We start from the raw sequence: 12,857 nt of genomic DNA, 5'->3' as shown, positions 1-12,857 counted from the left end.
CACACCAGATCCAGACTGAAAAAGCACATATGCACTTACTCTCTGACTGAAAAACATGCTCCTTTTCTGTGAACGCTGTGTGTACCCACAGACAGCTGGATGCAGCAAACAGCTAAGAATCCTCTCTAGCTTCAGTTTCAAGACACAGTACTTAGAGAGTTCTCAGTAACTTTGAAGAGGAATAACAGCAATTATGCTTTACTGCAGGTATGACATGTCTAGGGGAGGCTCATCACAGAACAGCTCTCTTCCACTCAGGGAGTCATCAGAACTTCACAGCCACCACGCTGTGAAGTTGGAAGCTAAACAAACCATTCAAAATTAATGGTAAAATATCTGTGTAAAAATGTTTTGAGGACACTCTTAACTCTCATGAAATTGGTGAGTTAACAGCAAATCCAGCAAACAGTTTATTAATGTAGCTACTTTAGGAAGCAGCCAGTCCTATAGTTTGCCTGTGTTTGATGTAGGCATGCCAATATTTAGCACCTTATGCTTCTGACTCATATAATTTTCAATATGTGACTGTTCCTGTCACAGTATTGTCACAGTACAGCTGGCCTGGACAAAGTAAATCTGACCATAACACAAATTCAGTTCAGGTAGCCTGGTTCATGTCTGAACACCAGTGGGTTTGAAGCAGTTCACAGTGGGACTAAAGGTGCTTGTCTTTCTGGGCTGGTGGTAAGGTGAAGAAGACCTTGGTTCCCTCTGTGGAGATCCTGCACCTCCCTCTGCTGCGTAGCTGCTTGTGGCTGTGAATCCCTTGGTTGTAGCTGTGGTGAAGCTGGGGTCCAGCGCCAGGATGCTGCTCTCTCCTTCCAGCATACCTCCATGAATGGATCTGGCACTCCACATGGGTCCTACTGAAGGAGATTCATCAATTATCTTTTAACAGCATGAACATTCTGAGCTTGTCAACTTCAAATCTTTTACCAGAAGAAAGTTTAGAAGAATAGCTGAAACTGAAAAAGCTAATTATGAGATACCTAAAGCAGAGAGGGAGGGGCAAATATCCTACCCTTGTTTACAATTTTCTCCTAATGATTCTATTGGATTAACTCATCTAAGTTCCTTCAGACTCCCAATAATAGAGTTTCACTCTCTCTCAAAAAAACAAAAACAAAAACAAAAAAAACCAAACCCTGTTCTCTGAAGCTCTGTGCTAGGAGTTATCCAGGAATAGGCTTGGCTTTTTGGCTAGAGGAACATGCTAGACACTAATGTACCTGTGGCATGCTGGATGTTCTTATCTATAAGGCTCTGAATGTACAGTCAGAACTTTAGCACCTGTTGCATCCAAATTCCCTGAAAAGAGTGGCAATAAAGCATTCCCACACAGCTGGTAATGGCTAAGGTTATTAGGAATCAATACCACAGGTCATCAATACAGTTCAATTCCTTAAATCTTACCCAAAAGATCTGTCAGATTTCTAAACTAAAAGAGTTGTACAAAGGGAGTAGGCCCATAGTTTAAGTAATCCACCAGAATGTGTCATAAAGGGGCCCTAGAGTATAAGAAAGCTCAGTCCTAGTATTCTGGCCTCCTGGTTTCCAGCAATTAATTTTCAAAAGGACAGTGCTCTTTCATACCTTACCATTTATGGTTACAAAAGACTTTGTAACAGGGGAACTAAGTTAGGAGTTCAGCCACAGCAAAGCAAATCCAGAGAAGTACAGGAAAGAAAGAAAAAAAAAATCACTTTCAGCTCTGGGCTCCACTACTATCCTAAGTCTGTCATGTAACAGATTTTTTTCATCAGAGAAAGCAGCTTTTCATCAAAAACTGTGAGTATATTTCTAAACAACTGTTTTTCCTTGGGAACATGTGACAGCTTTGTGGTTTTCAAAGTACAGTGTTTTGGGAAGCAAAAGGCTTTCTATATCTGCAGCACTATGAAGGACAGCACAGATAACTTTTCTGCATGCAGACTGAGTTCTCTCTTGTGTAACTGGGTGCAATCTGATCATTCCTCACAACTGTAAGCAAAGGTAGCAATAATATTTTCACAAATTAAGAGCCTGTAGCTCATACAAGACCATAGTTCTTATTCATTTTAATGGTAAATGCACCTTTAGTCTTAGAATTTTCATGGCTTTGGGTGTTCAGCATTACTCAAGAGGTTGTACTTACCTATCCCTAAGTCAGAGAGGAACCAGGAACATGAACTCTTGAAGGCTTCCCAAAAATCTGCTTTTGAACTGTTTCCTTCTGTGCAGCTGTCTACAGCACAGAATCAAAGGAAAAAGTACTCCAGAGAGATTCCAGAACAGCTGAACTAAGCAAGTAACTTGTCTTATTTTCCCCCCATTTTTAGTTTTTTAAAGAACCATCATGTTTAAAAGCTAACAGAATTAGTCTTGAACAACTGCATATTTTTAGACAATTAAAAAAGCTAACTACTTTAATTCACTCTAATGGCACATCCGGTAAACAGTTCAGTAATAAAGCAAAATGATACAGCATATTTCATAAAATAAACAGTTGTATCATGTTACACAGTCAAAATATTGCTGGTTTGGGTTTCCAAGACAACCACATAAGAAATTTTTCTATGCACTTTTCCATCTAGGCTCAGCATCACCTCAGTCTGTAACATACAGTATTTGTGGTCCCAGACACACAGAAAGCTTATTAAGTAATGAAAAAAATTTGTTCCCTGGCTACAGCACGCCCCCAGTACCAGCCAGAAAAGCCTGTAATGGCTAGAGGATGAAACAGAGGGTGGGGAAAGGGAAAGAAAGTGCTAACACAAATGCAATTTTGACTACAGCCTGTTGTAAGTTGTGGGGTAGCAGGTGAGAAAATGATGAGCATAGGATTGAAACAGAAAGGAAGAATCTAAGCAGTGTTGAAGTGCCCACAGAAACACAAATAAGTAGGTGTGAATGATCCAACTAACTCTACCTGGAGACAGTCCTAAGTATGTAAATATGAGCTCTGTTCCAGTAACGTAAGTAGTACAGAGCTCATATTTATAAAGCTAGAACTTTTACCTACTGGTTCTCACAAAAAGCATTTGGCCAATAGACTGTCATTTATTTATAATTTATAATTTATATTTATAATTTATGTCAATTATTGTGCCCCTCTCACAAATCTCGCAAAACTGGCAATTTTTATTTTGTCTATATAAGGTGTTTTGAGAATAAAACAAGGTGGCTTAAGTTGGCATTTGACAGGAGAAAACAAATGGCTTTTTTGCATGTACAAAGCAGTAGAAGCCAAAGGGTACAGGCCTGTTTAAAAAGTCCTCAGCACTTCAGAGATGTGGATTACTTGTATCACTCTTCTTGGTATGATGCTGTATTAGAATATAATGTTCATCTGAAAGCAATACGTAAGTGTTCACTGGAGATTCATCCTATAGCGTGGGATCAATCAGCTCAAAGAAAAACCAAACCAAAAAAACACAAGACTACGTCACTGTTAATATTTATTCCCAACTTAAATATAAGAGACAGATTTAGCAACCCTTCTTCTGCAAGCAAGATAAATTTATCAGTGCTATTCATACCATACCCAAATTAAGAGTAATCTGGAATAGCTTGAGAAAGAGGTCCCATCCGAACTCACAAAAGTCACACCACTGGAAACTCCTCAAAAGATAGGAGAGAAGGAGGAGGTAGAGACTTCCCAGCAAGCATCAAATATCTCTCTCAATAATTAAAACAGGGGACTATTCCAAACCTGAGCGTATGGCATCCCTAAGATTATCACTAGCAGCTATGAATGCAATCATTATACATTGAAATTGCACAGCTAATGTACTGTATAGTTTAACTGGATTGAAGAAATTAGGCAGAGAGAACGTTATCAAAACATTTGCAGTTTATACATTCCTAGTAAATATGGAACCATGGCATAAAATTTTCAGCACAAAAATACATTTACATTTTCTCTTGAAGGCTGGACTAAGCCTTGCTTTGTACACTTCAACATCTTCCAATTCAATTTTACTCAGACTTCCTGGGCCAATCAAGTCTTCTGCAGTGCTTAATTTTAAAAGATTTAACAGTTTGTCAGATGAAACACTAAATCAGCTATTTCTACACTCCTTCTAATGTACATAGAGTAAGGAGACAGAAGATTCTTTTAATGTGAAAAAAGTAAATTTTAAAACAATGATGAAATTCCAAGTAAATATGGTTTTATATATTTATGCAACTTTGCTTTGTCTTGAGAGCCAGAAAATTAAGGATTTTCAGCAGCAGTAGTACATAGGAATGTTTATGTAAGACAGAAAAAAATAAAAGCACATAGGTTTCCTTTGCAGTCTTGTGTTTCCTCTTAAATTCTTCTGCACATGCATGAATTAGTGTTACAGATTTTTCTTGTCTTCTACATTTGAAAGCAGAAAAAAATGCACCAGAAAATATGTATTTCGGTTTTAGGGACCACATTTACAGCTACTTTGCTACAGCAATGCACAATGATATAAGCACCCCTGTTTTGCATTGCCTGAAGACCTAGCTGATTATTTTTTATGTCTATAGAGGCACTTAGGGTGATATTTTTAGATTAACTCTTTTTGTTAACATTCTCTGCATAATTTACATGTACTTATTCCCTTTGGGGTAGAGCAGTTATCTGAACTGGGCGAGCAAAGGCAAACAGCATCATTTAGCAGCCCTTGCAGAGAGCCAGGGTCACACAGTCTTTTTGGTGTCTGGATGGGGAAGAACACTGAACTTAACCTCTGAGCCACTGGTCAAGAATTTCCAGTTTACACATACAATTTCCTTTTGTGTCTTAAAGTGATGGTCTGCTGGTTTTATATTATTAGGAATATGAGTTTAGTGGTACATCCACTGCATGTGTGGCTGGCATTCAAGCAGACTTTTGGGGCAATTAGATTTCTTAGTAATTCTTTGATTAACAGTCCCACAGTTCTTGTTTTCCATGTAACAAGCAGGTTGATTAACCCACTGTTTCTCAATACAAGTGGGACAGCTCTGTAAATGTTATGGTTCATCAAAATTCAATATGTTAACAGCTCTAGGACACTTGAAGTTTTCCACAAGTCACAGTGGCAGTACCAGTCTTTCATTTTTTCAATTTCTCACAGAAAAGTAAAGATTAATCATTGTTACTATATGTAAGAATTTCTTGTTAATAATACAGGTTTTCATTCATCTATCATTATCTCACCATCATATAAGGACCTGCTTCTCCAGTACCATTTGGTCTCAGCGCCTGTGCTCCAGGGCTGATAATGTTCCTTTATTCCACTTTCCCCTCTGACCAAGCTGCACAATAAGTAAAGGAGAGCCAGCTTAATAATAATTGGTACTAAGGAGCTGTGTTGCACTGTGTTCCAATATTCTAAGTAGTTTGGAATTCTTTAGGGTTTTTTAAGTGTTATTTCCCATTTTCCAAACAAAAAGAAATGATGGAAGGTTCCAGGGCACAGTCACTGATACTTACTGTGCAAATTTCCTTGCTGCACACTCCACGTAGTTAGGTGTGAGTATGCAGGCACAGCATGAGTGTGCTGGGAGCATTTGATACCGCATTTTCTACCTATAGCCCCACTGACTAAGCAAAACATAGTACAGCCTCACTTAAGGGCATTAGCTCACATTCTGTATTAAACTCAAATGGCAGTAAACAGGGAAAGTTCATCTATGGCAATTTTAAAATTGAGATGCTTCTTATAATATCAGTGAATTCTACGTGATCATTAGAAAAACAATTCCACTCAAAATGCTACATACAAAATTCACAGTGGATGTGTATGTTTTATTTAAAGTAGACATATATGGAAGTGGACAAAATTCAGTATTTCAAAAGTAACCTGTTTAGTTTCTAGGGACACGTAAAAACAGCCTTCCACTTTGAAGGCTTCAAAATATATACTTAAAATCTGCAACTAACCAGAAGTTCCGCTAAATGACCAAAGCTGTTTTACTGTCCACAGGCATCTGTATTTTTACTGCTAATAGAACTAACATTCAGGTGTGATAGTAGTCTAAAAACAGCAGGATGTTAATTTTCAAATACCTTTTCCCTTTGGTCATTAAACAGTTAAAGTGAAGCACTTTTACCAGTGAAAACCATAAGTAGCAGAAAAGTAAAGAACATTCAGAATATATTTCCACTCATTCCTTTAAGAGCTGATGATCTTTGAGGGCTAGCTCATCCTTCACCAAATTCAGTATGGTACCCTACTTGCAGTCACACCAAAGCTCTGCCAGCCTGTTGCAGCTGGAGACCATTTGCTCACAGATAACCTGAAGAGCCTATTTGCCAGCTTTGGTTTGTGCTTGTCTTACACTGTATATAAATTTAAGTCTGAACACAGATTTAGATAGGAACCATGCCATTCTGAAGGCCAGCCAGTAAGGATAAACACTAAAAAGTTGCACACACCTGAAACTAAAATCCTGAAAATGCACTGCGTAAAGCTGTGCATCACTGCCTTGTGCAGAACAGAAAGAAAAACTGATTTGGCATGAAGGTAATATTTTCTTTTTCTCCTTCTGCTTTGTTCTCCTCTCTTATCCCCAAAAAGTCCACACAAATCTTGCTAGTCTTGTCATTTCCATTAAGACAGGAGAAAATTTTGCCAAATTTTCATGAAAACACAAAAACCCACAAATCTGCAATCACACCTGTCAGATACTGCAGTATCTGCAGCAGATACTGGTGATGGGTTGAATTTGCAGTGAAAGTTCTGGACTATTTCTATAGAAACCTATACGTCACTCATAATGACTTAATGGCATATGGACTCATGGCAAAAGTTTTCAGATTCTCTTCAACAAAACATTATGGATCATCTAAGGGGGATAATTTAAAATGCTCTTTGTCAAGGGTGGAGGGGCTAATGCCAGTCAGTTCTGAGCTCAGGTTCAGATAGCTCTGCCCAAGAGTTAGTTCCCCAGAGCTACACCAATACATCTCGGACAGCAGGTTTGGAGCACCTTTGAATGGACAAGGCCAAGCAAACATGCAGAAGTCAGAAATCTGAAATGCTAAATTTTTATCTATTTCAGTTCTTCTGAAATAAGACAACCCCATCTCAAACTGCTCCAGAAGAAAAGGCATAATGTATAAAGGTTTCTACTCTGGGAAGGTTTTCCCTTCATGCAGTCTTTACCAATATGCAGCAAAACAACTCTAACATTGCTAAAGAGAAGCAGCAACATAAAAAAGACTGAATTAAGGCTAAGGACAATTGGACTGTTAACAGAGTTCTCCCCCAGAAGTTATAAGGTTTTCCTACTTAACCTCCTGGCTTACACAAACACATGCGCACTTCTTAAGGTACTACACAATAAATTTAAAAAGTAAAAGAGTCTAACAATAACAAAAAGCACAGCAAGTTTGGTTTGGTTTTTTTCAGTTTTAGTTTTGGCAAAAAACAGGGCTGTTCCTCCATCAATTACATTATATTTCAGAAACTAGTTACATAACTACAATAACTGTCATGTTTTCCTTTTCTTTTCTGTATTTTATTTTATGCCAAAAAGAGGTTGTTCACGTTTCACAACTCTAAGTCATGCTGGGAAAGAAGTTGGTGACTGCACAAAAGCGAGGGGAGACAAGAGCCCTCTGCCTGGGACTGGGAATGGTTGCATGTTCCATGATGATGTACTTTTTTATTGGAATCACCATTGTGCCATTTTACACTAAGAGGTAATAAGAGACATTTATTTATGAAACAAAGCCATGCTTTTTCCTGTTAGCATCATATACAATAATTAAAACAGTCATAAAAATATATGTAAGTATATTGTACAATAAACAAAGTGCTCTCAAAAAGCTTGCAAGGATTTAAGACAGAAGAGAAAAAGTGTGCCAAGAATTCATCTGGCACAACTGAGCACAAAAAAGAGGAAATTATTCTCCTCAGAGCTAAACAAAATAGCCTGAATTGAAACATTTACTGCAGAATCAAAAAGCCAACCATGGTATCAAAACTTAATGATGAAAAGCCAAGCTTTGCATAAATAAAAACAGTTCAAAAAAGCTCTTTCATGGGCAGGAGAGTGTCGTGTTTAATAAAAGTTAAGCAACAGAAGTCATGGTAAAATTGTTCACGCAAGAATCTGTTTCTTACTTCCAAATTAACCATCATAAGAAATTAGCACCTTGCAACAACCCAGTGTGCCACATCAAATATTACAGGACATAATGAATGCTGAAGGACTTACTAATGCCCACCCTTTTATTTAATTTTGCAAGTTCTGCCTACAGACACAAAACCAATTTGTAAGATATTGAAGTAACAAGTTAATATATTGAGATTATGACAGAAAAAGCAAGGACATCCACCTCATTCTTCTTGCTAGAGCACATTTAATCTCAAAACTATTTCTTTAAAAAGAGACCATTCTCTTTAAAATTGAGTAATTCACATATTTATTTTCATTCCTCCAGGTTACATTACAAAAGACTCATACATGTATCCAGAGTAGTTTCATAAGAACTGGAATAAGACTGTTTCTTGACTTTCTTTGTCACCAAAGTGTACTATTGTGAGCAAAATTTAATGTGTTATCAATAATCAAAAAGAAACTCTTGAGAAAAACAGATAAGCAACAGCCAAAATTAACTTTTTCCAGATAAAATCTTGCTACTTATTTATACAAGAGGCCCATGCAATAAAGAAAAAGAGAAGTGGCGAAAAACACGGGTACTCATCTGAGTTCTGAGGCTTACTGAATGAAATCAAAGTATTTCCGAGACATGAAATGTACTGCATTCCAGGTATTTACTACCAAACTTTAAAATCCATAGCAATTTTTCTTTCTTGAATAACATGAAACCAGCTACAGATGGGAAGGTCAGAATCTAGCTGGAAAACCACAGAATGCATAAAAAACAACAGCATAAAGCAGCAAAAACAACAAACATACTTTCCCACACTTACTCACTACAGCAACCCTTCTCCAGATGCAGCCCCAGATTCAGGGTGGGCACAGTTCATCACACCAGGATGAAGAAGCTATGAACTCCAGCCAAGCCACCACACACAGATGTATTTGCACATGCAACTCACAACAGATGTTTCTGATGAGCTTCAAAGTAATACCTTTTGTTTTGTTTTTGTAGTGTTTGGACAACAGAAACTGTGTGCAAGGTACTCAAAGCCAACATCAAGGACAAAGTTTTCTGCCCAAACAGTGAAGGCTCAGAGGATGAGGAAATCTTTCCTTATCCCTGTCTACAGGTGTGGGTTAATCTGACAGCCTCAGGACAGGAGGTTATGCTCTACCAGACTGAAGATACACTGGAAAGAAATCCTGAGGTACTCACAATACAAACTGCATACTCCCTATCTGCATGCTTTCTAACACCTTTGAGGAGAGGGGCTGATAGTTTTCAAATGGAGCAGCACAGTAACAGCAGGAGTTACTCATCTTTTGTATGTTAACCTCTGGGCTTAGGCCAAGGCAATATCAAAACATTCCAGAAATGATAGAGTTTTGGATTTTATTTTAAGCATTACATTAAATATTAAGTTAATACTTTTTAAGGAATTACACCAACACGAATATACAACACTTATGAACATTTTAAAATATGTAAGTTTCCCAGTTGAAGACCCATTGTAACAAATGGTTTATAAGCTGTGGTTTGCTTAGTTCCTTGTTGAATTAGCACGAGAGACATCAAGTTTAAAACCATCCAAAATAAGAGAACAAATCCCAATTTTACTTGTTTTTAGGTGTATATTATGAAGCAGAAAATAAAGAAAGAGAAAATGGCAACATGATGCACATTTTAGACAGAAAGAAGTAAAAAATCAGTGAAAATTCAGATCTTGGATGCCCAAGACTGCCACTTTCACAATCCAGAACAAACATGCTCAGATTACAAGTGCAAAGCATTTATATAGATTAGAGCTTCCCACAGTGCAAACCTAATAACATAGATCTCTTCAGCTGAAGAGAATTTTTCTAGCCAATGCCTATCTTTAAAATGTCTCAGGGGAAGCTACACTAACGAAGGAGCAAACAGAAATTACCAACTATAGATTGAAATAAGTCTTGTTCACTGAAAGGGGAGGCAACTTCTTGATGTCCTACCTACTTGCATTAATGCAAGTAAAATTTTCAGGTCAGGACCCATCCCCACTTTTGCCCTGGCCAAGTTCCAGTTTAGTACATTCAAACATTATTATATACACAAAATAATACTGCAGGGAAAAAAAAAGTTTATGAACAACAACAACAAAATTACTGCTTCAAAGTCTATTTCCACTGAAAACTAAATAATTCTGCATTATTACCACAGGTCCAAATAGCTCTGTTTTACAAGGACAAGTAGGAAGCCTCCAACAGCCATGCTTGTTGTATTTTTCTACTATTTACAACCAGAAGTGTGCAGCGAAACAACTTCATTCTTGTGCACACTGACAAGCCAGTGTGAATTTCTGCACAACACTTTCCTGCTGTGGCAGTGCCCAGAAGCTCTGTTAGGAATTGGAGCTTGGCACTGTAATTATGAAGTGACAGTGTCAAAGACAGCAGGGGTTTTTTTGAGCATGTATGTTATTGGTTTCCAGCAACATAACTCCAGTCCGTAAATATGCGGATTGGGGGCATAGACATACTGATGGAAAGAGGGAAGCATGGCATAGCAAATGAACATAATGAAACCAAGATAATCTCCAGGGATGCCAAACCACAGAAGATTTTGTCAGCACTAGCATGATTTTTTTCACCCAATCTGACTTAACTAAAAACTTTGTATGGGAGTATTTGTTATAATGAATCACCTTGATCTCTTATTTCAGTGCTCATACGTCCCAGACAAGTTGGAGAACTCTAAAGACGTTAAGGCACGAGTAGAAACAATTGCAAGCAATTTCAAAAAATACCAGACTTTCCCATGTTACTATGACCCAGGAGGAGCACAGACCAACGTCATTTTAAGCAGACGTTATCCCTCCAAAGGCCTTCTCTTTGCTTTCCTCTGGCCTACGCTCATGTTTACTGGCGGATGTCTGATTATTGTTCTGGTAAAAATTAGTCAGTATGTTTCTGTTCTTTCTGCTTGGCAGTAAAAAATACATATCTAGTAAAGATTGTTGCAATTGTAGGAAGATACTAACGTGCATTTGTTCTGCCTTATTGGCATTTTGTGACTCTTAATATACCAGGTGTCGATTCAAGGGCAGGCATTCCAAAAAATTGAATAGCAACCACCACAGATGGCAACCCATTATGCAAGGACAAAATATAAAACTGATTCCCAGGAATGCCTGAAAATACATCATAAACACACAGACTTAGTTATTCTATTGTTTCCTTGAGCTTTAGGAGGTGTGGCTGCTTTACAAAGCTACTATTCACATTTACTACTAAACTCTTCCACATTTTAGATGGAGTGCTAGTTTTCTGTCTGGTTGAGATCAGTTAGTGCCAGATCCATATACATCATCACTGGCAGACACACCCTTTATACCCTTATACACTAATAGAGTATGTACTCATGGCATACTCATCTGTTGAGAAAAGCAGCTTTGTTATGGTGCAAAAAAGGTATATTTTTTATCATGGATCTTGGGAAAGGGAAGAGAGAAAGCCCCTCAAAACAAAAATACACATACAGACTTTACAAAACTTGCACTCTAATCATCTGACGCCAATTGTATATAAAGCAATATATGCATAAAATACAAGGTATGGTATAGAAGCCTATACTAAAAGTATGTTTTTCTATTGAACTCAAATCTTAGCCTTGCCTTATCTGAGACAAGTGTGCCACTCAAGGAAGGTTACCTGGCTGCTGTTAAGAATAACATGTTACTGTTACTGTTTGTAAACCCCTTACTTATCTTGTACCCCTGTCCCAAATTACTGTACCCCGTGTTTCTTGTTCCTTGTTCAGCCAGGCCCTGCCCCCTCTCCCGAGTTGCTGTACCCTGTGCTTCTCGTTCGTGTTCAGCCAGGCCCTACCCCCACTGCTCCTAGACTCCCACATGGCAACACTGTACCCCTGCCCCAAGTTCCTGTACCTTGTTCAGTTGGGCCCTGAGGAGGAGGATGACATAAAGACTTTTATGCAAACGAGAGAGACCAGAGACTCATGGGACGCACCCAGACTGGAAAAAACCCCGAAACAATGAGCCACACAAAAGGAAAGGAATAAAAGCAGCACCATCGAACAATGAAGACCCAGAGGAGTCCCCTGACTTCCCTCCAGAGGCCGACATAACCTCGAGGGGACTCGACTGGGATGACACCCTAGACTACGAGACCAAGAGAACGAGTCTTCCTGGGGACTGCAGTGAGGAAGGAAGGCCCAGCTCTGCCCAAGTGACAAAGCTGCATGGATCCTCCTCTTCTGAGGTGTCCAAGTGGGAGCAGTGGTGGTGTGCACGACCCCTCGGGCCTCCACCGCAGAGCTGTCGTGTTTAATAAAGGCCTTTTTAAAAAAGAGCTGGTCTCCTGACCTGTTCATCACAGCTGCCACTTGTATAGATTATAAAACTGATACAAAAAGGAAGTTATGATATAAGGAATGGAGTGTCCTGGTTCTGGCCAAGACAGGGTTAATTCTGCAACAGCCCAGAGGGCCTGCATGGCCAGGACCCAGAGGTTATTCTGTAGCACCTCACCTCCTTTTCTGGGAAAGGGCTGCCTGCCAGCTGGGGTAACAAAGCAGAAGGAATGGTCAGTTATTGTCGGGAGTGAGAACTCAGGTAGAAATCATTTCCTGTACACTCTTTTATTAGTATTGTTGCTGTTACTGTTCATTGTCTTTTCATTGATGTTTCCAGTAAATTGTTCTTATCGCAACCCATGATGTTTGCATTTTGTGCCTCCAGTACTCCTCTCCAGATCATCTAAGTGGGGAAGAGGAGAGGGGAGGAGCAAGCAGCTCGTGGTTTGGCATGTTT

At 38.7% G+C, this 12,857-nt stretch overlaps 1 protein-coding gene across 1 annotated transcript; it reads left to right on the top strand.

Annotated features, from left to right (window-relative positions):
* The first annotated feature begins 1,622 nt into the window (after window positions 1-1,622).
* On the top strand, window positions 1,623-12,396 carry KCNMB1 (potassium calcium-activated channel subfamily M regulatory beta subunit 1). Its single transcript, XM_005532556.3, has 4 exons — window positions 1,623-1,788; window positions 7,477-7,642; window positions 9,062-9,257; window positions 10,749-12,396. The coding sequence occupies exons 2-4, from the start codon at window positions 7,506-7,508 to the stop codon at window positions 11,016-11,018; spliced, it is 603 nt and encodes a 200-aa protein (XP_005532613.1). The 5' UTR covers window positions 1,623-1,788; window positions 7,477-7,505; the 3' UTR covers window positions 11,019-12,396.
* The last annotated feature ends 461 nt before the right edge of the window (window positions 12,397-12,857 follow it).

The sequence above is a fragment of the Pseudopodoces humilis genome, chromosome 17 (assembly GCF_049639895.1).
Source record: "Pseudopodoces humilis isolate 2021_Gansu_Grassland_sample_001 chromosome 17, ASM4963989v1, whole genome shotgun sequence".
Taxonomy (NCBI): Eukaryota; Metazoa; Chordata; class Aves; order Passeriformes; family Paridae; genus Pseudopodoces; species Pseudopodoces humilis.
This window is presented reverse-complemented; position numbering and strand designations above follow the sequence as displayed.

Excerpts from the sequence above, each read along its gene's own strand:
- KCNMB1 (XM_005532556.3), top strand. The coding sequence starts at position 7,506 with ATGCTGGGAAAGAAGTTGGTGACTGCACAAAAGCGAGGGGAGACAAGA. Across the intron at positions 7,643-9,061 it reads GTGCCATTTTACACTAAGAG|TGTTTGGACAACAGAAACTG; the intron begins GTAATAAGAGAC and ends TTGTTTTTGTAG. Across the intron at positions 9,258-10,748 it reads CACTGGAAAGAAATCCTGAG|TGCTCATACGTCCCAGACAA; the intron begins GTACTCACAATA and ends CTCTTATTTCAG.